The sequence below is a fragment of the Chelonia mydas genome, chromosome 8, assembly GCF_015237465.2.
Source record: "Chelonia mydas isolate rCheMyd1 chromosome 8, rCheMyd1.pri.v2, whole genome shotgun sequence".
NCBI lineage: Eukaryota > Metazoa > Chordata > Testudines > Cheloniidae > Chelonia > Chelonia mydas.
The window spans coordinates 131,308-155,725 of record NC_057854.1 but is presented as its reverse complement, the minus strand read 5'-3'; the positions used below and the strand labels follow the sequence as shown (position 1 = coordinate 155,725).

Below are 24,418 nucleotides of genomic sequence, written 5' to 3'. Positions count from 1 at the left end.
TACGGAGGGGCGAGTAAGGGGGCGCTGAATGGCAGTGTGGAGGGGGGGTATGTGGTGCGGAGTACTGGAGGGGCACTCTGTGGCAGCACAGAGAGGAATTATGGGGCGCTGTGTGGGGGCGTGGCATGGCGGCACCAAGGGGTGGAGTACGCGGGGCGGCTCTGTGTGGGGGCGCGGAGCAGGGTCACGGGGGGTGCTGTGTGGGGGCGCGGCGTGGCGGCACCGAGGGGCGGGGTACGCGGGGCGGCTCTGTGTGGGGGCGCAGAGCAGGGTCATGGGGGGGCGCTGTGTGGGGGCGTGGAGGAGAGTGACGTGGGGGCGCTGGGTGGGGGCGCAGAGGAGGGTGACGGGGCGGCGCTGTGTGGGGGCACGGAGGAGGGTCACGGGGGGGGGCTGTGGGGACTACGGGGGGCGCTGTGTGGGGGCGTGGCGTGGCGGCACCGAGGGGCGGGGTTCGCGGGGCGGCTCTGTGTGGGGGCGCAGAGCAGGGTCACGGGGCGGCTCTGTGTGGGGGCGCGGAGGAGGGTGACGGGGGAGAGCGCTGCGTGGTTGGCGGGTAGGTGGGACGCGCCGCGCCGCGCAGGATTCGCACTGACGAGACGTTGCTCTTGGGCTGCTCTGGTCCCAGTTTCCCTCCGACGCGGCGAGGCCTACCCTTTAAGAGCCTGGGGTGGGGCCATACTTGCTGCAGGAACCTGCCCTTTAAGGAACATCCGAGCCTCCGAGGCCGATCGGAGCCGGCTGCTGCGGACCCGCTGCTCTTCGACCGCGAGCCGGCCCGGCTCCGCCATGGTTTCGTGGATCATCTCCCGGCTCGTGGTGTGAGTGCGGGGGTGGCTCTGCAGCCTCCCGGCCCCCTGCAGCCTGCGGAGCCGCGGGTCGTACACCGGGGCCGGGGTCCCTCAGAGCCAGCGGCTCTGGGGACCTGTAAGAGTTGCGGAGCCGGCCGCAGCCTCTGCGGCGGGCGTGTCGGGGCGCTGCGAGGCCGGGGTGTGGGGTGGGGGGGCTCCGTGGGCTTGGTGCTAGCGCCTCTTTCTCGAGAGCTCCAAGCCCTCGCCACACGCACAGCGACACCGCCCCAGCCGCTCTGCAGCCCGAGCCCACCTTGCCGGCCCCGCCGGCATTAGCTGCGTCTGGCAGGGGGCTCTGGAGGCTTTTCGGGAACGGGTGGGGGGGGGGTGAATTTTAGCCGGGGTCCCTGTCAGCACCCCCTTCTCGTAGGAACGAGAGAGAGAACTCAGCCCACCCGCGAGAGTCATCCTGAAAATAGATGAGCGCTGTGAGCTTTATAGGTCAAAGCTAGCCCATTAAACCCGGCTGCTTGGTTGTCAGCAGTGGCAGCTCAGCACTTGGGCACTGTGCCCATTGCATGAAATGCAGCAAAATTCTTTACTAATGTACGTTTCTGAATAGTCTTGAGGTGAATCACTTTGTAATGTGCATTTCATAGTGGTGTAATCCCCACTATCCCCAGCTGCCAGAGGCCTGGAGAGAGAGAGACAGTGGTAGAAAATTCATGGAGCTGAGGCTTTTAGATATAAAAGGAGGGTTTGGTGCCAGTGGAACTGCCCTAGGTGAAAGACTGAGGCGGCTTCAGGCAGGCTGTGAGCACTCTAATAACTGAATCTTATTCCTGAGATCAAAGGATGGGCTAAGTGGAGGGGAACCAAATTAAGATGAGGTGTTGAGATCCGCGAGGGGAGGAGCATCAAGCGAATAAGAATGCTGAATAGTTCTCATGGGCTCTGTTTTATTCCAGGCTAATATTTGGCACTTTATACCCTGCATATTCCTCTTACAAGGCCGTGAAGACGAAAAACGTAAAAGAATATGTAAGTGTGAGTCGCCATGTTGTGTTCCCACTGGCAACCTCCCTCCCCCCCCACCTGACTCTCATCCTGTTTTCAAGAATACCATACCACCCAAGATCCTCCCCCTCCTGAGACCAGCCTCTTTCCTTTTCTGTATGGGACAAAGCATATCTCCTGTCATTTGGGTGTGTGTGGTGAGCTAGAGGCCAGCCGCACAAGGCTAGGTGCGGATGGAGTATATTCAGACTCTGCCTTGCTAAGTTCAGACACTGACTTCCTCTGACTTTGCTGCTCTGCATCTCCGTTTGCCCATCTGTAAAATGAGAATGCCAGCCTCACAAGCCTGTGAAGGTTAGCTGTTGCTGGCCATAATGCTTTACCAGACATTTCCAACAGAATTCTGCTCACACAATTGGGGCCAGATTTTCAAAGGAGCTCAGTTCCCATTTAAGCATCAGAGCAAAGGGATAGGTTTTCAGAAGAGCTCAGCATATTGGGTATTGAGCTCTTTAGATGTTTTGGCTACAAGTGTTACAGGGGAGCAGTTGGCTACTGAGCAAGCTTGAAAATCTGGTCTATGTTTAGGTACCCATAAGGAAGCAGAGCTCTCCTGAAAATCAGGCTGAAGTCATGGGTGCTGAGCACTTGAACATGTGGCTCAAACAGGGTTCAAAAAAGAACTAGATAAGTTCCTGGAGGATAGGTTCATCAATGGTTATTAGCCAGGATGGGCAGGGATGGTGTCCCTAGCCTCCATTTGCCAGAAGCTGGGAATGAGCTACAGGGGCTGGATCACTTGATGATTACCTGTTCTGTTCATTCCCTCTGGAGCACCTGGCACTGGCTACTGTCAGAAGACAGGATACTTGGCTAGATGGACTCTTGGTCTGACCCAGTAGGGCCATTCCTATGCTTACTGGGAGGAAGGGGTGGAGGATATTAGTCTATTCTAATGAGGTCAAACAGCAAAGCCCTGGCAGCAGGGACCAGATGGAGCTGGCAAGTAGTGCTGTGTCAAAACAATACTTCTCTGGCGGCACCATTTAAGTTTCCATTTAAAACCCCTTACATTTCTGGTCCTGAAGGAAACGTGCCCCCATACATGGATGTCACACTGATTCTCTGCAGACAGACAGACATCTTGGAACAATATCGTTTTAAGAAGGGTGAGCAGCTCCAGAGTTGACAATTTAGTTGTCCAGATAATTCTATTAAAAATATCCAGGTGCTCAAATTTGTCCAAATTGTAGGCTAATATGTTGCCCTGGCTTATTGACAGATTTGGAACAAAAGGAGATGATGTCATGGAAAGAAGCTGATTTGGCTGGAGTTTTCAAATCCTAAATCTAGTTTGGCAGGAGAGATGGTGAAAGAGTGAAAATATGGGATAATCTGAAAGCATTTCAAAGTCCAAATAGATGAGATGTTTTTCCCTCCCCTCTTCATTGGACTGTGGCTCTCTAGCCCTTTTCTTCTGCCTCCTTTTGTTACTCTTCAGTCTTCTCAGTCTTCTTTAGTTCTCCTTTTGTAGGTCGGATGATTTACTCTGCCCTGTTTCTTCTCTTGAATGATAAGAGGCTTCTGTCAGGCTGGATTTTCTCCAGTTTCCTTTTAGGGCTTATTTCTCTTTAGTCTCCCCGCCCTGGTGGCTTCTGCCCATGGTGTCTCAGTGTTTTGGGATGTGGACTTTCCAGCAGCAAGCAATGAGTCTCCTGACTGGAGGCATGGTGCTCCTCTGAGCATTTCAGAACACCACCTCAGTGGGAGAGGTGATATTTGGCTGGTATGTGGGTGGAATCCAGTCCCCCTTTACTCTTCTTTGCCTGCTTCACTGCTGCTCTAAGAGGAGCAACAGCATTGGTGAGTAGGACACTGGTGTGGTGGAGTTGATGTCTGTGGTGTGACTTGTGGTTCTCCTACTTGCAGAACTGCAGAGCCAGGAATGGTATCAACAGTGAGTGCTACAGGACCTAGTTCTGCAATGTCTCCTCATTTTTCTTCAGCCTTCTAAAGTTATATGGAGCTTTGCCTATTGAATCCAGCCCACATCAGTGGTGTCAGTTTGAGGGAGAAATGGGTTATGGTGGAGCAATGTAGAATTAAATGGCACACATTAAATAAATTAAAAAACATTTTACATTTGTGCATTTGATTTTTTTCCCTTCCTAAGCATAGTACTTTGTACTTGTGGTTAGATGTTTGGCTGCGTGTGTGTGTTTTTACCTGAGTGCCGTCCTAGCTTTGCGCAGACAGCTGGCACAGCAGACCTTGAGCGAACCGCCCAATGACCACAAGATCCATTAAGGTACGAAGGCACTAGGCCAGGTTTATTGTCGACAAAGCATGGTAGTAGCACCTGGCAGACTTTACGAGGATACTAAGACATGTATGCCCATGACAGTGGATGCAGTTTAGTGAACGGCGGGACTTTTCATTCCCCCCTTGGCTGGACAAAGATACTTCCTTTGAGATACATTTTTATACCTTGATACAAACAAGTTATTACTGCCTCTGACATAGTTAGTTACTTCCCCCTGACGTGGCTAGTTATTACCCATTACCTTGTACATGTTGGTTTGATTAAAACATTTTTATTACATACTGTTATCCTGACCTCATTTTTTAGGAGAGGTCAGTGTGTTCCTGTTGTTCTTGGGGAATGTTTTTTGTACCGTCCATGATATTGGGATGTTCTGGTACCACTTGATATTGGGATGCGTGAGCACTCTGTGCTTAGCACTTTTTAGGAATGTGTATTTCTGCAATATCAATCCTGTTCTTGCCAGATTTTGTGAGCAAGTCCTGCCTTATACAAGGCCTCTGATACAAGGGCTTATGTTTCAGGTTCTCTTCCGACTACATTTCCCCGCTTTTTTTCTTTTTATGGGGAGGATGTTTACCCATCGACCCGGAAAAGCCTAATGCATGGACTGAAGATGACCCAGTGGGCCAAACACTGTTATGTGGCCATCTTACTTTATTACCCAACTGATTTGGCTCATAATTGTTTTCAGCTTTGTGAAACTGGGCCTTTTTACAGCATTAAGTATTACTGGTTTGGACTTTAGTCTGTTGGCACATAACAAATGTGGTCAAGTCCTGAGCACTTGTACCTAAGCTACCACTAATTTTTAGTTCTGTTATCAGTTCTTCTTTATCTATCAAGATGAGGTTTCATATAGAATTCCCCCATGTTGGATGCAACATTTCAAGTTAAGAAATTGTCATTTCTAATATTTAGAAATTCCAAGGATATCCTAATATTGCCAGCGTGAGACCTGTTATTCTATAAAAGTATGTTAAAAGAATGTGTTATTTGAAAGTCAAGCACTTGAAAGTTAGGAAATGCTGTTGTTGCCCTATCAATCTGAATAGCTGGCATTTTCTAACTTTTAAATGTTTGACTGTGCAACTTTAATGTTTTTCTAGTATAGGGTTTTGGCTTATAATTTTTGAAGTGCCTAAAAGAGTGGTGCTCTAAAGAACACAATTATATTTATTCTTTTCAATTAGCAGTCTGCCAATTATTTAAAACAAAATGCAAAACTAGTCCTTGGTTTGAAAAGCTCAGTCTAAAAAATAGATGACATTGGCAAAAGAAAGAGAAGAATTTTTACCTGTGCTCATCTCACTTTTTTTTTTTTTTTTTTTTTTGTATTCCTGTCTTACATGGCCGATTTACCTTACTTGTCCCACTGTCACCCACTTGCCCAATGCTTTTTCTTTTAGTTTGTAGCAAACTCAGCTTGTCCCTTTTCCCCGGTTTTTGCAGACAATGATCCCTAGCTTCCCTCCTGGCTTTTTCTCCCACCAAGCAATTGCCTTCTGCCTCTGCAGCACTGAACAGTCCAAGCAGTTAACAGATGGTTGACTCTGTTAACATCAGTGCAGCCTCTAGTTGTGTGCAGTCATCTATTCTGGTGCGGCCCAACAGTTTCTGTCTTTTGGAGGGGTAATGATTGGGATGAAGCAGCCCAGTTTCTTTAAAGGAAAACTGTGTCTTTGATGTAGAAATTTTAGTCAACAGAATAGTGGGTAAAGGAGAATCTGTCACTACACCGGACCCTCGCTAGAATGTGGGGTTTGGGATCCATGCGTGGTACCGCGTTAATGTGGGGACCGCGTTACCATGGATCCTAATTTAAATATTTAAATTTGGAATCCATCACCGGGACCGCGCTATATGCGAATCCGCGCTCTAGCGATGCGCACTCTAGCAAGGGTCCACTGTATAACTTAATTTGAGCTTTCAGAATGGCTTTGTTAAAGCCTCTTGCAAGGGGCTATTGAGGAACTAATTATGAAGATCTATCAGAAAATAAGAGTAGGAATACATAAGAATGGCCATACTGGGTCAGACCAAAGATCCATCTAGCCCAGTATCCTATCTTCCGACAATGGCCAATGCCTAGGGTTGCTAACTTTCTAATTGCAGAAAACCGAATGGCCCTGCCCCTGCCCCTGCCCCACCACTTCTCTGAGGTCCCACCCGCTCCATCCCCCCTCCCTCCATTGCTCATTCTCCTCCACCCTTGCTGACTTGCTCATTTTCAACAAGCTGGGGCAAGGGGTTAGGGTTCCTGAGGGGGTGAGGACTCTGGCTGGGGGTGTGGGGTCATAGAATCATAGAATATCAGGGTTGGAAGGGACCTCAGGAGGTCATCTAGTCCAATCCCCTGCTCAAAGCAGGACCAATCCCCAACTAAATCATCCCAGCAAAGTCTTTGTCAAGCCTGATCTTGAAAACCTCCAAGAAAGGAGATTCCACCACCTCCCTAGGTAACCCATTTCAGTGCTTCACCACCCTCCTTGTGAAAAAGTTTTTCCTAACATCCAACCTAAACATCCCCCACTGCAACTTGAGACCATTGCTCCTTGTTCTGTCATCTGCTACCACTGAGAACAGTCAAGATCCATCCTCTTTGGAACCCCCTTTCAGGTAGTTGAAAGCAGCTATCAAATCCCCCCTCATTCTTCTCTTCCGCAGACTAAATAATCCCAGTTCCCTCAGCCTCTCCTCATAAGTCATGTGTTCCAGTCCCCTAATCATTTTTGTTGCCCTCCGCTGGACTCTTTCCAATTTTTCCACATCCTTCTTGTAGTGTGGGGCCCAAAACTGGACACAGTACTCCAGATGAGGCCTCATCAATGTCGAATAGAGGAGAACGATCACGTCCCTCGATCTGCTGGCAGTGCCCCTACTTATACAGCCCAAAATGCCATTAGCCTTCTTGGTAACAAGGGCACACTGGTGACTCATATCCAGCTTCTCGTCCACTGTAACCCCTAGGTCCTTTTCTGTAGAACTGCTGCCTAGCCATTCGGTCCCTAGTCTGTAGCGGTGCATGGGATTCTTCCGTCCTAAGTGCAGGACTCTGCACTTGTCCTTGTTGAACCTCATTTGATTTCTTTTGGCCCAATCCTCTAATTTGTTTTGGTCCTTCTGTAGCCTGTCCCTACCCTCCAGCATATCTACCACTCCTCCCAGTTTGTCATCTTCAAATTTGCTGCGGGTGCAGTCCACGCCGTCCTCCAGATCATTAATGAAGATATTGAAGAAAAGCAGCCCCAGGGCCAACCATTGGGGCACTCCCCTTGATGCCGGCTTCCAACTGGACATGGAACCATTGGTCACTACCCGTTGAGCACGACGATCTAGCCCGCTTTCTATCCACCTTATAGTTCATTTATTCAGCCCATACTTCTTTAACTTGCTGGCAAGAATACTGTGGGAGACCATGTCAAAAGCTTTGCTAAGGTCAAGAAATAACACATCCACTGCTTTCCCCTCATCGACAGAGTCAGTTATCTCATCATAGAAGGCAATTAGGTTAGTCAGGCATGACTTGCCCTTGGTGAATCCATGCTGACTGTTGCTGATCACTTTCCTCTCCTCTAAGGGCTTCAGAATTGATTCCTTGAGGACCTGCTCCATGATTTTTCCAGGGACTGAGGTGAGGCTGACTGGCCTGTAGTTCCCCGGATCCTCCTCCTTCCCTTTTTTAAAGATGGGCACTACATTAGCCTTTTTCCAGTCTTCCGGGACTTCCCCTCATCGCCATGAGTTTTCAAAGATAATGGCCAAAGGCTCTACAATCTCATCAGCCAACTCCTGGGATCTGGGGTGGGGCTAGGGATGAGGGGCTTGGGGTACAGAACGGGGGCTCTGGGCTGGGGCCGAGGGGTTTGGAATGCAGGAGGAGGGCTCGGGTTTGGGCTTGGGGTGCGGGCTGGGGCCAGGGGGTTGGGGTGCGGGAGGAGGTGTGGGCTCTGGGCGGTGCTGACCTCAGGCAGCTCCCTGGAAGAGGCGACATGTCCCTCCGGCTCCTAGGTGGAGGCGTGGCCAGGGGCTCCACACGCTGCCTCCGTTGCAGGTGCTGCCCTCACAGCTCCCATTGGCTGCGGTTCCCGGCCAATGAGAGCTGCAAAGCCGGTGCTTGGGGCGGCACCTGCAGGCGAGGGCAGCGCATTGAGCCTCCCTGGCTGCCCCTCTGCCTAGGAGCTGGACATGCCGGCTGCTTCTTGGGAGCCACGTGGAGCTGGGCAGGGAGCCTGTGTGTCCCGCAGCACCGCCAACTGGAGTTTTAACGGCCTGGTCAGTGGTGCTAACCGGAACTGCCAGGATCCTTTTTTGATTGGGTGTTCCGGTCAAAAAACGGACACCTGGCAACCCTATCAATGCCAAGTCCTTCAGGGGGACGGAACGGAAGAGGTAATCATCAAGTGATCCATCCCCTGTCACCCATTCCCAACTTCTGGCAAATAGAGGCTCGGGACGTCAAATAAATGGCCAATTTGCAATATGACAAAAAGTTAAGTGGGACACCCTAAAGTTCTATATTGAGACAAGTGGTATTCAGTACATTGTGGAGGTGTCTGTCAGCTGTGGCTCCATAGTTAAGGCTGAGTTTAGGTTTGCAGGAATTCACTCTTATGTATAAGGATATGCTGTATTTTTCTCCAAAATTACAGCACTTCTCTGTTGAGCATAGGATGAATTTTCTTAAAGACTTTACAAGTAAATCCATTTAATTAGTTTGAAATAAAATTAAATTAAGGTGGTTCTTTAAGAAACTTTAGCATCCTATATCAGATCTTATTTTTCTTTCTCCCACATGATCTTAATGACACTCTTCAAACTTACTTCAGCGCATAACCTTCTTATAGATAATTCCACACAGAATTCCCCTATTTCACAATGGCTACCATCTGCCATTATTCTCAGTGGCATTGAGACTATAAATTGCCTTTAGCAATGATGGCCACTGCCTCCATTTATGTGCTTCTTGCAGTGCTTCTCTCTACCTCCTGACAACACAGGAGGGCTACCATCTTCCCTGAGGGCATCTTGACTTCTCTCCTATTGGAAACAATGGGAGTGAGTGATAATTTTGAAAAAGGGCAACACTTCGGGAATTTCTCTGAAGGAGAAAACTTTATTCTTCAGTCTCTAACAGATATTCTTTCAGTTATGAATAACAGCAAAAAGTGATAATTAATCCTAAATTTGTCTTTTCAAAAATTACCCAGTGCACCAAATTCAACAGGGAGGGGAAAATTTGTTAGCTCCAGAGTGTCAAAAAGCAGTCAGGATCCACAAAGAAATGTGTCCCTAAAAGTTAAAATAATAAAAAAAAAAAAATCACCAGAAATATCACATGGTAATAGTTTCTATGGGTTTCTTGTTCAATGTTCATTTATAAAACTTTTAATTAAAATGAAAATTCCCAAACAAACTACATCAAAGATGGAATTAAGGTTTAGAGTACATATCGGTAATTTAGAGTAAGAGTAGCAACATGCCTGTAGTACTGTACATATCTCCAAGCATGACAAATCCAGGAAATTCAGGGTCAAAGTTAAAATTAGAAGGAAATCCAAACATGTTGTGATTTGTGGCAAAAAGAAAAATCTAATGTTCAGTCAACGAGTCTTGATCTAGTTTGGGACTACAAAATTAAAATGCTGTAATCCTTTGGTTATTTCATGGTGTCACTACCAAATAGAGTTAAGGTTGTTTGGGTGTTCCTAGCTATGTATTTGCATATCTTAATTTGTTTTGGATTTTTTTTTTTAAGGTTAACCTTAGCTGACAATTTCCTGTGTTCATTATTTCATGTTTTATGCAAAATTATGACATCCATTTAATGTGTTCTGTCCTAAATTACTGATACGTACCCTCATCCTTAGGATAAAATTAACATCTTAAGGTGACCAGTCATTTGACAAGGAAAAAATCCCAGTTTTTGGGTTGCATCCTAGTGTTTGTGTTTTTTGGTTTCTAATGGAATAGCTGTCCTTTTACAGGTGAAGTGGATGATGTATTGGATTGTGTTTGCCTTCTTCACCACAGCAGAAACACTCACAGATATTGTTCTTTCCTGGTGAGTATCCTGGCTGTTCATTCCATATGGGGAAAGGAGGGAAAGCTCTCAGACACTCTTCTAGGATCAGCTGCTGTGAGATACAGGAGGAAGGGTCCTCTCCACTAAAGGACTTTTTTTGTAGCCATTGTGGTTAGATGCTTCGACTTAGCCATAAATGCCTGGTGGGCTTCAGAGCCTGAGCTCCAGCCTGAGCCACAACGACAAACGCTGTCTACACAGCTACAAACCCAAGTCTATGGAGACATACCCAGAGAGGCCTCCAGGAGGTGTGTCCCAGAGATTCAGGAAGGGCTCTGTTCCACTGCTGGCCTTGTCATGTTGATTCTGTTCCATTTCCGAATCTTCTCTTTACTAATCCTATCTGTTTTCCACTTTGGACTATCTCTATCTGTCTCTGACCTGCTCTTGATTCCAGCTTCTCCATCTCTCTCAGGTTTCCGTTTTATTTTGAGTTGAAAATCGCATTTGTGATTTGGCTGCTCTCTCCTTACACCAAGGGCTCCAGCGTCCTCTACAGGAAGTTTGTGCACCCAACGCTCTCCAATAAAGAGAAGGTACTTTTCTATTGCCATGGCTATTGACCTGCCCTGGAAGTTGGGTGACTTTTGACTGGCTTAGACCATGATAAAGATCCTGAGGCATCAAGTCATATTTGTGCTGCCTACTTCTCTAAAGCAAGGTGGCCAAAGTGCACCCTGTGGAGTATTGCAATGTGACCTGTAGTAGCTGTAGTTTTTAGTATAGATGTGTGGCTTGCAGATGTGATGGGTTCCCACATGGACTGCTCCAGCAGCTAGACTGTTTGAATCAAGATGGAAGCCATGCATTCTAGAACCTGTAGCCTGTGCAGGCTGCAACTTCATGTTATTGGTGGGCACTGCTCTGCTCCATTTTATGTAAATTAGGTATAGTTCACTGCTTTTTGACAAGTTGCAAATGCAACCCTCCACTGGGTGCAAGCCTGCTGTGAGTGACAGAAGTAATGCCCAGTAGCTGGTGCTATTGGTCTTGGAGAAAGGTGCCTGATGAGCTTTTGGTTTTTAATGGGGAGGAACTCTGTCCATGCTTGCAACCAGGAATCTAAATGTTGGGTTTCCCCACTTCTTTCCTAGGAGATTGATGAGTATATTACTCAGGCCCGTGACAAGAGCTATGAAACCATGATGCGAGTTGGCAAGAAAGGTTTAAACTTGGCTGCCAATGCAGCAGTTACTGCAGCTGCAAAGGTAACACAACTGTGTGCTGCATCCACTTCTTTAGCCTCTGAGACGCCAGTCTGCCCCCAGCGGGATAACTTCCATAGGAACATAGGATTGAAAGAGACCTGCTTGGTCATCAAGTGCATTGTCCTGCTATCAAAGGCAACCATGTCATATAATTCCATTCATAAACTTATCAAATTCTGTTTTAAAACTATTTAAGTTCCTGTTGCTGTGTCCCTCCAGCTGATTCCCTGTTGGCTTGGAGGGAAGCTGGTGGGTGCTGCTGACCTCACTCTCCTCCTGCCTTCCTCCAGTTTGCATTATTCTTCACACAGCACTTCAGCTTGGGGAGGGAATGAGGGGGAGATTGCCCTGGGGCAATCTTCTTTCCTGTTGGCTTCTGGAGCACGCATGTCTCTTCCTCTTGAGTCTCTTTGTGGGGAATGGGACATTTTCCTGGTCCTTCCAATTTGTCTCTGTGAAGAATCCCAGATGACAGAAGCCATGTATGGGGTATCCATGGCACTAACTGTTGTGTCCTATTAGGGTCAGGGAGTTCTGTCTGAGAAGCTGAGGAGTTTCAGCATGCAGGACTTGACTCTGATCCGGGATGAAGATACTGTGCATCTACAGAGCTCCAAGCCACAGCTGCGCACCTCCACTAGTCGCCTTGAAACTATTGAGGATTCAGGTACATAGTACTCCTGTTAGGCCATTCTATGAGGCCCTGAACAACAGGGGTAAGGGTAGTGTATCGAGGCTTCAAGATAACGGTAAGTGCTGCCAAAGTTTTAGATTTTATGTTTTGAATGCTGCATGTAACACAGGAGTATGAGTTGCCTGTTACTTGGGGGAAAGAGATTTTTGGAGTGAGTTCCCTTCCAGATGAATCTGCTGTCATCCCTGGATTTTTTTATTTTTAAAATAAATCTATTTAAAATTAAATTTGAAAATATGACAGCCTACATTAATAGATTATAGTAAATATAGACATTAGTCATTTAAATTCCTGAAAAAATGTTCATACAATACGTGTCCACTACCAAAGTTTTAAAGAATGCCACATCACTGAACTGGTGGAAGTTGCTGGCTATGCACCTGGAACCACAGTGTTTTTTTTAAAGTACTAAACTGGCTTTTTCAGTAATAGCCTCTTCTGGAGGTACGAAGAGAATTCTCTTCATTTTGGTTTATTCAGTGAGTGCAGTTCAATGTCTAGTTCCTTCAAGGTTAAAAAAAAAAAATGGGAAAGTGCAAAAGCAGGAAAGCGTGTTTTCCTTTTCCAATCTAAGAGTGAAAACTGGGGGTTAGAGTATGAGCTCTACTAATTCTAAAATCTTGAAGGATGTGGTGAACAGAAATGATAGATCAGTTCACGAATTACAGATAATACCTTCTTTCTTTGCTGAATCAGTTTCAAATGCAAAACATATGATAACATTTTTTCTTGTGTATCCAGCACATTTAAGGTAGCTTTCTTAAATGTGATTTGTGTCAAGTTCTATTAAAAATGCACAAAAACAGCAAGTAAAAATCAATCCTCTAATAAATAAGTGCATCATTCACTATTTTCTAACATAGAAGAATGTAAAAATTAATGACAGGTTTCAGAGTAACAGCTGTGTTAGTCTGTATTCGCAAAAAGAAAAGGAGTACTCGTGGCACCTTAGAGACTAATCAATTTATTTGAGCATGAGCTTTCGTGAGCTACAGCTCACTTCATCGGATGCTGTAGCTCACGAAACCTCATGCTCAAATAAATTGGTTAGTCTCTAAGGTGCCACAAGTACTCCTTTTTCTTTTTGTAAAAATTAAGAGTCTGAAAAATGTTTTAAACTGTAGCAGCTTAAAGTAAATGTGTATAGCTATAGAATATCCTCCTGTTAGCAAAAGTACCAATTTTAGTCTGCAGTTGTGTTTTAATGGTTACCAGTCAATGAGAATCAACCCCTCTTTAGGAAAATAACTAAAAGGTAAAAATGCAAAATGAGTAAAATTGATTATTTAAATCAAGATTTCCTGCTTGCTGATTTAAATCATGATGAAAGTCAGTGATTTAAATTGTTTGATGCAAATCAATCCACCCTGGTTAGGGGGCATGAGTATTCTACATTTTCCCCATCCTTCCCAGATTATGGGCATGTTTGCACACTCTTGGGTGTATCCCCCAGACCCTGAGTAAGAGCTGCTGACACCTCTGTCTCCTCCTGACAGCCCTGATTGGGAGCCCCTTTTGGATGGACTTGGTACTGAAACATATAAAAGGTGTTTTTGTTTTCTTCTCGTCCTTAGCTGCTTCCTGTTACTCCTCAGGAGAAGAGGCCAGTGTCTCTCAAAGGTCAAATGGGGCCCAGTCTGATTCTAGAACAGAACCTTCAGATGAGGATGCAGGAGACAAAACACCGAAACGCACCCAGAGCCTCAAAGCTCCTAAGAAAGTGACAAAAGCTGAGGTGAGCTGGTATATAAATGACTTCTTGGGCTGATTGGAGCTGGTTTGCATAGGTGAAATTATAGTAAAGAACAGAATTATCAGATGCATAGATCATGATATGTTGAGGAAGAGTCAACTTGTCTTTTGTAAAGGGAAAAGATAAGGTTAAAAGATAGGAAACAAAGTAGGAATAAAAGGTCAGCTCTCATAGTGAAGAGAGGTAGATAGCAGGGTCCCCTAAGGATCTGTACAACATATTAATAAATGAGGGGGTAAACAGAGTTAGGTGGCAAAGTTTGCAGATGATACAAAATTACTCAAGATAGCGAAATCCAAAGCTGACTATGAAGAGTTACAAAGGGACCTCGCTAAACTGAGTGACTGGGCATCAAAATCCCAGATGAAATTCAGTGTTGATAAGTGAAAAGTAATGCCTATTGCAAAACATAATCCCAGCTATAAATAAAAAACGATGGGGTCTAAATTAGCTGTTCCACTCAAGAAAGAGATCTTGGAGTCGTCGTAGATAGTTCTCTGCAAACATCTGCTCAATGTGCAGCAGCAGTCAAAAAAAAGTCAACAAAGGGGGTCAGAGAATAAAACGGAAAATATCATAAAGCCACTATATAAATTCATGGTATGCCCACACCTTGAATGCTGCATGCAGCTGTGGTCACCCCCATCTCAAAAAAGATATAGTAGAATTGGAAAAAAGTACGGAGAAGAGAGGCAAAAATAATTTGGAGTATGGAACAGCTTCCATATGGGAGAGATTAAGAAGAATGGAACTGGTCAGCTTAGAAAAGAGACGACTAAGGGGGATATGATAGCAGTCTATAAAATCATGAATGGTGTGGAGAAAGTGAATAGGGAAGTGTTGTTTATTCCTTCACATAATACAAGAACCAAGAGTCACCCAGTGAAATTAATAGGCAGCAGGTTTAAAACAAACATAAGTACTACTTCCACAGGTTGACTGTGCATTGTGTGAACTTATTGTCACGGGATGTTGTGAAGGCCAAAACTATAAATGGGTTCAAAAAAGAAGTAGATAAATTCATGGAGGATAGGTCCATCAGAGCCTCTTAGCCAAGATGATCAGGGATGCGAAACAATGAGACTCCCACTTCCCTGGGACAAAAAGAACGAAGAGTACTTGTGGCACCTTAGAGACTAACAAATTTATTTTGAGCATAAGCTTTTGTGGGCTAAAACCCACTTCACTGGATGCATGCAGTGGAAAATACAGTAGGAAGATATATATTTTACACACACACACACACACACACACACACACACACACACACACACACACACACACAACATGGAAAAATGGGTGTTGCCATACACACTATAATGAGAGTGATCAATTAAGGTGAGCTATTATCAGAAGGAGAAAAAAACCTTTTGTAGTGATTATCAGGATGGCCCATTTCCAACAGTTGAGAGTAACAGTAGCAAGGGAAAGGAGTACTTGTGGCACCTTAGAGACTAACCAATTTATTTGAGCATAAGCTTTCGTGAGCTACAGCTCACTTCATCGGATGCATACTGTGGAAAGTGTAGGTGGTCTTTTTATATACACACAAAGCATGAAAAAATACCTCCTCCCACCCCACTCTCCTGCTGGTAATAGCTTATAGTGGGGTGGGAGGAGGTATTTTTTCATGCTTTGTGTGTATATAAAAAGACCACCTACACTTTCCACAGTATGCATCCGATGAAGTGAGCTGTAGCTCACGAAAGCTTATGCTCAAATAAATTGGTTAGTCTCTAAGGTGCCACAAGTACTCCTTTTCTTTTTGCGAATACAGACTAACACAGCTGTTACTCTGAAACCTGTCAGTAGCAAGGGAAAATAAGCATGGGGAAATAGTTTTACTTTATGCTCTGGAAATTTCCACTACATGCATCTGAAGAAGTGGGTATTCACCCAAGAAAGCTTATGCTCCAATATGTCTGTTAGTCTATAAGGTGCCACAGGACTCTTCGCCACTTTTACTTTGTGTAATGATCCATCCACTCCCAGTCTTTGTTCAAGCCTAAGTTAATGGTGTCCAGTTTGCAAATTAATTCCAATTCAGCAGTCTCTCATTGGAGTCTGTTTTTGAAGGTTTTTTGTTGTAATATTACGACTGTTAGGTCTGTAATCAAGTGACCAGGGAGATTGAAGTGTTTTTCGATTGGTTTTTGAATGTTATAATTCTTGACATCTGATTTGTGTCCATTCTTTTACGTAGAGACTGTCCGGTGTGGCCAATGTACATGGCAGAGGGGCATTGCTGGCACATGATGGCATATATCCCATTGGTAGATGTGCAGGTGAACGAGCCTCTGATAGTGTGGCTGATGTGATTAGGTCCTATGTTGGTGTCCCCTGAATAGATATGTGGACAGAGTTGGCAATGGGCTTTGTTGCAAGGATAGGTTCCTGGGTTAGTGGTTCTGTTGTGTGGTGTGTGGTTGCTGGTGAGTATTTGCTTCAGGTTGGGGGGCTGTCTGTAAGCAAGGACTGGCCTGTCTCCCAAGATCCGTGAGAGTGAGAGATCATCTTTCAGGATAGGCTGTAGATCCTTGATGATGCGCTGGAGAGGTTTTAGTTGGGGGCTGAAGGTGATGGCTAGTGGCGTTCTGTTACTTTCTTTGTTGGGCCTGTCCTGTAGTAGGTGACTTCTGGGACAGTTGTTGTCAGGAAACTTTTACTGATAGATCCAGCCTGTGTCTTAAGTCTTAGAAATGCCCTAGATAGATAACTTGATCCTGCTACTCCCCTTTTGGCCTTTTTTCAGATAGGAGTGGATGGTTCTTATGCCTTCCATCCTTCAATCACATCTCTAAGCCTAGCCACACACTAGAATTGGGTGCATTTATGCCCAATATAGTTTCCATTCTAACCCCCTCTTTTCAGATGCTCATAACTCTGAAACTTTCCAAGCTTGGGTTCTTGCTGCAGGTCTCCACCACCATGATAATTTGGATTACAAATGATAAATACTTTTTCTTCCTTTTATAAAGGTGGGGGCCATTTTTTGCTCCGCCTAACTCAAGCTGCTAAACTTTGAAACATTTAGTGATGGATTGATGATTTTAATTGCACCACTTGTAGTAACATTGCATTAACATTTAAACTACAATGTTAAGACTGGGTATGCTGCCCGCTTGGGGGTCTAGTTACCTGCTGGGCAAAATGCCTGATCTGATGAGATGCTTGAAACCTGCCTGGTTTTCTGATCCTAGAAGCTTCTCTGGCTTGATCCTTCTACTCTCTTCCCTAAAAGGCCCTGTGGCCTAGAAGAGTGAGCATAAACTGCTGTGAAGCAGGAGGGCCAGATTCTATTGCAATTCTCCTATTAATGGGTGTTAAAGGTGATCTATAAAGTGCAGGGGGGTTGGGGGCAAGGAAATAGGGATTGTGCCCTTTTCTGCTGCTTCATGATGGATATAGAAAGCAAGGTCTTCAGGAAGACTTGTTTCTTCTGCTTGGTCTTTCTTCAGAACTTTCGAGTCCAATTTCTGTTGTTTTGTTGTGGGAATTCTTGGACACTTTTTCAGAAACATGCTTTGGGCAACTTCTCAGCTCTGTCAATGGTGTCAGTCTTCACAACTCACTGAAACCACTCCCCTCTCTAAGGATCTGGAATAAGATAGGCAATTGTAGCAGAGTGTACAAACTGGTTCAAGACATTAATGCCTCTCTTTCTGGAAGAGCAGGATTGTGGGTACTATTTAGAACCAGAAAAGTTGGAATAGAGACTAATGATCAATTTGAAACCTAGTCTCTCTCTCCGCCCCTCCCGCCCCTAAACCACTCCTAGCCTCAAGGTCGCCTTCTGATTCTTGGTTTTTCCTATTAAATTTTCCTGTGGTTTAAAATATTTTTCATTCCCTGTTGCTGTGTGAAAGACCCACTGAAACAACAGAAAACTTAATGACTATACAGTGGCACTGACAAAAAAAAATAAATATCAAGCAGAAGTCAGATTTTTGTCCCTTCAGCCATGTTTTAAGGGGTCAGCATATTGGACTGAATAGACTCCTTGTGTTCTGACAACCCTCCTTGCTGTGTTGTTGATCTATGCTCCCCCTCCGTTCTGCTCTGTACTTGTGCCCTACATGAACTGATAGTTTCTCTGTTTTCTTTTGCAGCCTCCACTAAAGAGTGTGAAAGCTCGCCCCAAGAAGAAAGCCGCAGGCTCCATTGCTGCTGGGGAGTCAGCCTAAGGACACCCTCACCCATCTGTCCCAGGATTTGCCTGTCACTTTGAAGGGACACTTACCAAAGGAAGGGAGCGGAGATACATGTACATAACAGCTACTTCTTTGTAGAGCTCATTCCAAGGCGAGGGGGTGGCAGGGATTCAGCATGTGGAGTGGAGGATGCACATCCTCAGGAATTATTTAGTCTTCATCTCTCTGTTGGAGAGAATGTTGATCTACCTGTACATAGCCTGTTGCTTTGGGATCCCCTCTCTGCATAACCCTAATAGGGAAACTCTGCTGGAAGAACTGATTATTATTATTCTTAACATAGCGCAATGTGCCTCAGGTGGCACGTGACCAGGATTCACTACCAAATTTGGTCTGCTGGTTAATTAGGGTTAGAGCCATCCCTTGTGCAGAGGCTGGAACAAATATTCAGGATGGGGCCACTGAAGTTCCATTTGGGGTGGAGAGCTCCTGAAAATGTCTTACATCAGCCTGGGCATCCTCCTGAAGCTACTGAGGGGAATTATTGGTAGGAAGTGCCTGTAGCAAAGTGGCTGGTACGAGTTCCTTCGTAATTCAAGCCCATTCTCGTAGGGAAGGGGACTGAAGCAATATGTGGCTCATGCTTTCCAGTTTCATTCATGATTGACTTGTAGGACGAGTGGGATTGTGTCTGGGTTCCAGCATATGCTGCAGATGGACTCTCAAGAAGTGAGGATGAACAGCTTTCTTTGCTTTTCAGGGAAAAGGAAGAGCAGGGAGGGAGCTGAGACTCCACAGTGGATAGGAGGACATGAGTGAGTGTGTGTGCATGCTGGAGTATATACAAGTGTCTGCTGGAGAACTGACTACTTGGCACTCCTGGAGTTTATGGTCCTGTCTCCAGAATTGCTTGAATTTTATTTTGGATTCCATAGTCCAATCCAATTCCTGTATGGATGATGTCAAAGGGTGTGTGTGTTAGGCAATGCAGGGGCCAATGAGCCTCTCCTGGCAGTGCTTTGGGTGGACTGTGAGGATGTTACATTCACAGCCAATGGCTGAACTCCACAGCACCCCGATACTAGTTACCCGAGAACTAATCTGACAAATTCTTTCATTCTAACAGATGACACTGGAAAACCTGGCTCAATGCAGTCTGCAGACTTACTTGAATAAGTGTGAGGTGGAACAAAGCTAGAGGCCCTTCTATCCCAACTCAGAAGGCTCCAGGAGAGCCAATCCACAGGGCGTGAGAGTTTACAAATAACTAAAGTATGAAAACTTCATTATCCTGATACCAGGACTCCATTCTTCAGTTGGGGGGAAAAATACAGTATTGGGATTGATCAATCCTTCTGCTGCATCTCACTCCAGCCCTTGAACAACTCTTCATGTATTTAACAATGTGCCAAATCCATCAGTCTCCTGGAACCTGAGCAGCATGTAAGATTCAAGCCAGAAATACATTTGGATATGGGGTATGTAATGAGGGGGTTGGACATCAGTAACACTCTCATTTTTAAAAAAAAACAAAAAAACAAAAAACCTTTTAAGGTGAGTCAATGCAAGCTATACTGGACACCAATATGTTGAGAATAGCTGAAGGGATTCCCCCCTCCTCTGGGTGAGAATACATCCTAATCTGTACCCATCAGTAGATCTTTCCTAACGTCTCTTGGTGGGGGGATCCAGAAGATGAGTAGGGCCCCTCATATCACTATTATCACTTGACTAATGTCTTGGAGATGAATATTTGGTGGCCTTGATTTTTCACTGAGATTAGCTGCCAAAGGAGCTTTCCTGCCTATTAAAGACCATTCTCTCTGTAACCCTAACCACTCTCCCTGTATTTTAGGAGTATGGATTTCCCCCTATTTCTGTAGCCTACTTTCTCACTTCTAAAACTATGGCAAAGCTCTTAGCCTAAACGCCTAGTTGTTACGTTGTAGGCAGTGTATAGGAACACCCCTGTAGCTTTCTTCAATTGCTTATAACTTTGTCAAGACTGCCACCTTTTGGGCTGAAATTTTGCACGTTTGTTCTTGGCCTGAGCATAAATTTTATGAAAAGCTCATCTCTTTCAAATACAAAGAGTGAAGGGATAAAATTTTTGCCATTTAAAAAAAAAAAAAAAAACAATCACCACCAAGCATACTGACTAGTTCTAATGTTTTGGTAGGCTGTGGAAGAATCTTGTAATTTGTCAGGGATGCTAGCCCTGTGTAATAGATAAGGTGGTCTGGTAAAGTCCTCTTTGATTTGGCTGAGGCATTAAGATTTACAAACTTACTTTGTGCATGTGCATTGTATTTTTTTTTCTTAATAATTATCTACCAATGTTCCACTGCTACTGCACTTGCATGTGTATCTGTCTAAGTGGAAATTCTCATTCAGGATACAATCTCTTACCGTTTTGTGATCTGGAACTGCATAAGAAAGTGAAGAGGAACTTTTTATTATATAGAATGACATGTGGCGGTGCATTTGGAAAGAGACTTGACTGTGAAGGAGCCATGTCCAAGTCTATTCTATATTGGACAGGACAGGGCAATTATGCTGTATATAGTAAGTAGCTTTGCATGATCAAATTTCATCAGTTTTTTTGTTTTTTGTTTTTTAACCTAAAAATCTCCATATCAAATGCTGTGTTGAAAAACTGCAGGACTCAAGTCTGGGAATACCAAGGGTAAGGCAGCCCATATTCTATTTCCAACCTCCCATTGTCCTCTTTATGCATATTAATTTCCATACAAACTCTAATTACATGATCCTCATACTATCACTTTCCACAAGACCTCTGCCTTGCTCACTCCAGAAGCTGGACAGTGTGAACTGAAGGAGGTAAGTTTATCCAGTGAATAAGGCAGAGGCTCCTTTCCTGTCTCTGTGGAGGAGTTGGCTGGTGTGCAGTGTATGGGGAAAGGAACCACACACTGAACAATTATAATAAAAAATAAGCATGAAAGAGCTGCTTCATTCACTCTGCACGATCCATTCTGTATGTTGAAAGGGGCAGTGGATCTCTGGGAAAATTGATATGTAATCATGCAATTAAATTCTGCATTGTAATCTGTGCACAGCCACATTAGGGGCAGAGCTGAATGCATAGCCTTAACTGTCACTTTCTGACCCATGAGTGCTTCACTCTTTAGCCTTAAAATTCCTTTATGATAGCCTTTTGAATATGAATTGCATTAGTCTCTGTTATCTATCAAATACTATCTCCTTTCTGCAGCTGTCTTTCATTTTTATCCTTGAAGGTCAGGCTAGCATCACTGTAATTATGTATTGTAGAAAGTGCAGAGGGGGATAGCAGCTAAGATACTGTCACTGTTGAGAGTAAAATTCACCCTTTTTCTGCTCTATTGATCCAGCTTGGGAAGCCCAAATTGTGGGTATCTAAAAATCAGTGTCCTGGCTGGATAGTTGCAAACATGGGTTTGTAGACACTAGTGGGGCATGGAGGGCAACTTTACTACTAGTGCAGAGAGAAGATTAATAGAGTGGTGGTGCCAGCTCCATTGCCTGGAATAGCAGAACCACACTGTCGTCGTCAACTCCTTCCACCAGTAGCCTCATGCACTTTCCATTCTCTGAATGTGTCTGTGGGAGGTAGAATTAGAAATACTGTGTCAGAGGTGTACATGCAACCCACTGGAGAATGAAGCAGTGAGGCAACATGGCCATATCCATGCTAGGCAAAGGATTTGTGACCTTTTGGGGATCAAAAGTTACCTCCCCTTGCTCACTGACCCTCTGGTGAATTGGTCAGCAATTAATCTTCTGCCTCTTTCTCTTTATTGAACTCTTAGCACTACTCAGCAATTAGTGCTGCTCCTGTTGTCTCTCGCTTGCTGCCGCCAACCTCTGCCCTTCCAAAGCAGGGCTTTTGGTTACTTTTAAGGGCTCCAGCCTCAGGGGCCTGGTCTCCTTCTGACTTACTGTGCTAGGTTAATAGAAAACAAAGTTGATATTTAGCACTACACAATCACTAATCTCCAAGCTGTCAGCAAAGGTGGGTCAGTATCCCTGTCCCCACTTTACATGGAGGTTTAATGACTTAGCTGAGGTCACAGTGTGAGACCATGGTGGAGCCAGAAATAGAACCCAGGTCTCTTGAACTCCACATCTTGTTCCCTATCTCCTGGGCCAGGAGGCAGCAGAACATGACTCTTATTCTTAGCAAGAATAAAACCTCAGCATGACCTATGTGCCCTGCTGTCAGCTTCCAAAGTGAGCACCAGAGGGAGGTGAGGCCTGATCTTCATATGGGATGTAAAGGCTTTGACCAGGTAGATCAAAATCTAATTAAACACCCATGTGATAGTTTACAATCAGTTCCCAGCCACGGTTTTAAGTATGGATGGGTAGCAGTGTGTATAACCTCTTTCCCTTAATGAAAGCTTTCCACTTGCTGCTTCAGTAACATGCTTCCTAGCTGCTGTGCCTACAACACCATTATGTGGCAGAAAATGCTGAGACTGCCCCACATTCAGTGGTTTTCTCAGGGCTCAGAATGTTGCAGGTGAATTGTTATATGTTAGGTTCTGCTGCAAAGTAAAGACTTATTGCACCCAGTAACAACCCTACACCCAGTTACTTATATGCCTAAATGCAGAGATGTAAGTGGTATGATAGGAGAAGAAATGACTCTCAGGTGTTCCTTACTCATAAGATGAGTAAGCTATAGCACATTAGGTTCATGAAATCTGCACTGGAGGCAGCTTCACTTGTGGCTCCTACTCACAAAAAGGGAATTGCCATATTTCCACCACAAGAGCCCATGTCATGCTACTGGAGAAGGAAACCTTGAGCCATGTTTTCTTTTCCTTATGAAACATGGTGATCTTGCATCCTGCTGCGTAAGAAGGGAAAGTTGTACCATTCCAACTGCCATGCTTTGTCCCTGCTCCCATACCATGTTCTGCTGCAGCCTGAGGAGGAGGAAATGCTATGTCTGTCTGTCTGAGGGTTTTATATAGCTGCCCATCGCTGTTGTATCTGAGCACCTTCCACATAAAATCATTGTTGATAGCAAAGGTCCTAGTGCACTTTATGGAATCTCTGGCATCTTCCCCCCCCCCCCCCTTTTTTTTTTTTAACTAAAAACTCTGATTGGAGGGTGGAAGACTTTGGTTTGTGGATGGGTTTTTTTAGATTTTCACTCTTTTTGTTGGTAGGGGTATCAATATTGTCATTCTGATGGTGAAAAGGGTTTTTCAGAGTGCTCCTCTTCCCCATCCTGATGCAATAAGATCCACCCGTCTGTCTGTCTATTTATATGGCCCTTATCACCATAGTATCTGAATGCCTCTCTCCTTCCATATTCCTGTTGGGAGAGTACTTCCTCCACAAGGCCCCCACCCATGTTACCACCGCTCCTTGAAGAGCTATTGTTCCTGAGAACATTGAGTTCCCACCACTTGTGCTTTTGAGCTTTAATTCTTGTCTAAGCTTGTCATCTTAAATTATGAGACGTCCTTTGTGTGATGTTCTGTACAATATGTAGCACAATGCTGGCCCACAAAACATCCCATGAACCACCATGTCCTGCTGCCTAACTAGGAAATGCCATACCCCATGCTCGTGAAACTCTGAGAACCAATGTCCCATTGCCTGATGGGGAAAATCCAAGCCCTCATGACCTTCATGTAGTATAGGAAACATGGTCTGCTGCTTAAGGAGGAAACTCCCTACCTCACTTGCCAAGAATATTCACATCCTATTCCCTAATGAGAATACTGTACCATCATCCATCTGAGAGGGGAAATCTGCTGCTGCCTAATGGGGAAATGCTGTATCACACTCCATGAGAAACCATCCCTCTTCCTGGGATGCATCCTAGCTTTCCTCACCACATCACCAAGCTACTGGGACTCCACATACCATGTAACTTCTTGATTTTGTGTGTAAAACAGGCTTCTAGAAGCTCAACAACTGCAGGGGATGGTGTTAGCATTCTGAAGCTACGTATGAGTGTCTCTGGTGTAAGTGCTTAGAGCTGGTGTGTGTGTGTGTGCATGCATGTTAGTGTTCCAGAGAGTGTGCATGTACACCCATCAGTGTTACGTCTTGAGCCTCCGGTACTATCTCACCAGAAAAGGGTTTATGCAAAGATTCAGGAAGGCTTGTGTTACAGTTTCCTGTAAGATTTCTATAAATATTGTTTATAAATGTTAGTAATCCCAGGGGTCCCTAGAGACTTCCAAACTCAAGGCCAAGGGGTCCCAGAGAGGTCTTAAGAGGTGTCCAGAGCAATGTGTATTTGGGAACAATTGGTTTGTATGGTGACTGAGCGATCCTTCCGCTTTCTGTAGCAGCTAAGACCTTTTCACGTAGGGTGGTGCGGGGCGGGGGGGAAATATAGGTCACACAAATTGTAAAGGTATGTCCAAA

At 45.0% G+C, this 24,418-nt stretch overlaps 1 protein-coding gene across 3 annotated transcripts; it reads left to right on the top strand.

Annotated features, from left to right (window-relative positions):
* Positions 1–466: 466 nt before the first annotated feature.
* Positions 467–22,957, top strand: REEP2 (receptor accessory protein 2). 3 transcript variants are annotated; one of them, XR_005226559.2, is made up of 9 exons: positions 467–821; positions 1,760–1,832; positions 10,119–10,195; positions 10,632–10,752; positions 11,311–11,424; positions 11,947–12,091; positions 13,693–13,853; positions 17,981–18,135; positions 19,149–22,957. XR_005226559.2 is itself a non-coding variant. In XM_043520958.1 (8 exons), exons 1-8 carry the CDS (start codon positions 790–792, stop codon positions 18,053–18,055), a joined length of 777 nt encoding a protein of 258 aa, XP_043376893.1. In that variant the 5' UTR covers positions 536–789; the 3' UTR covers positions 18,056–22,957. The 3 variants fall into 3 exon arrangements, 2 of the variants coding, with proteins under 2 accessions (XP_043376893.1, XP_037763392.1); XM_043520958.1 differs by having other exon boundaries at positions 536–821; positions 13,714–13,853; positions 17,981–22,957; XM_037907464.2 differs by having other exon boundaries at positions 536–821; positions 17,981–22,957.
* Positions 22,958–24,418: the final 1,461 nt, after the last annotated feature.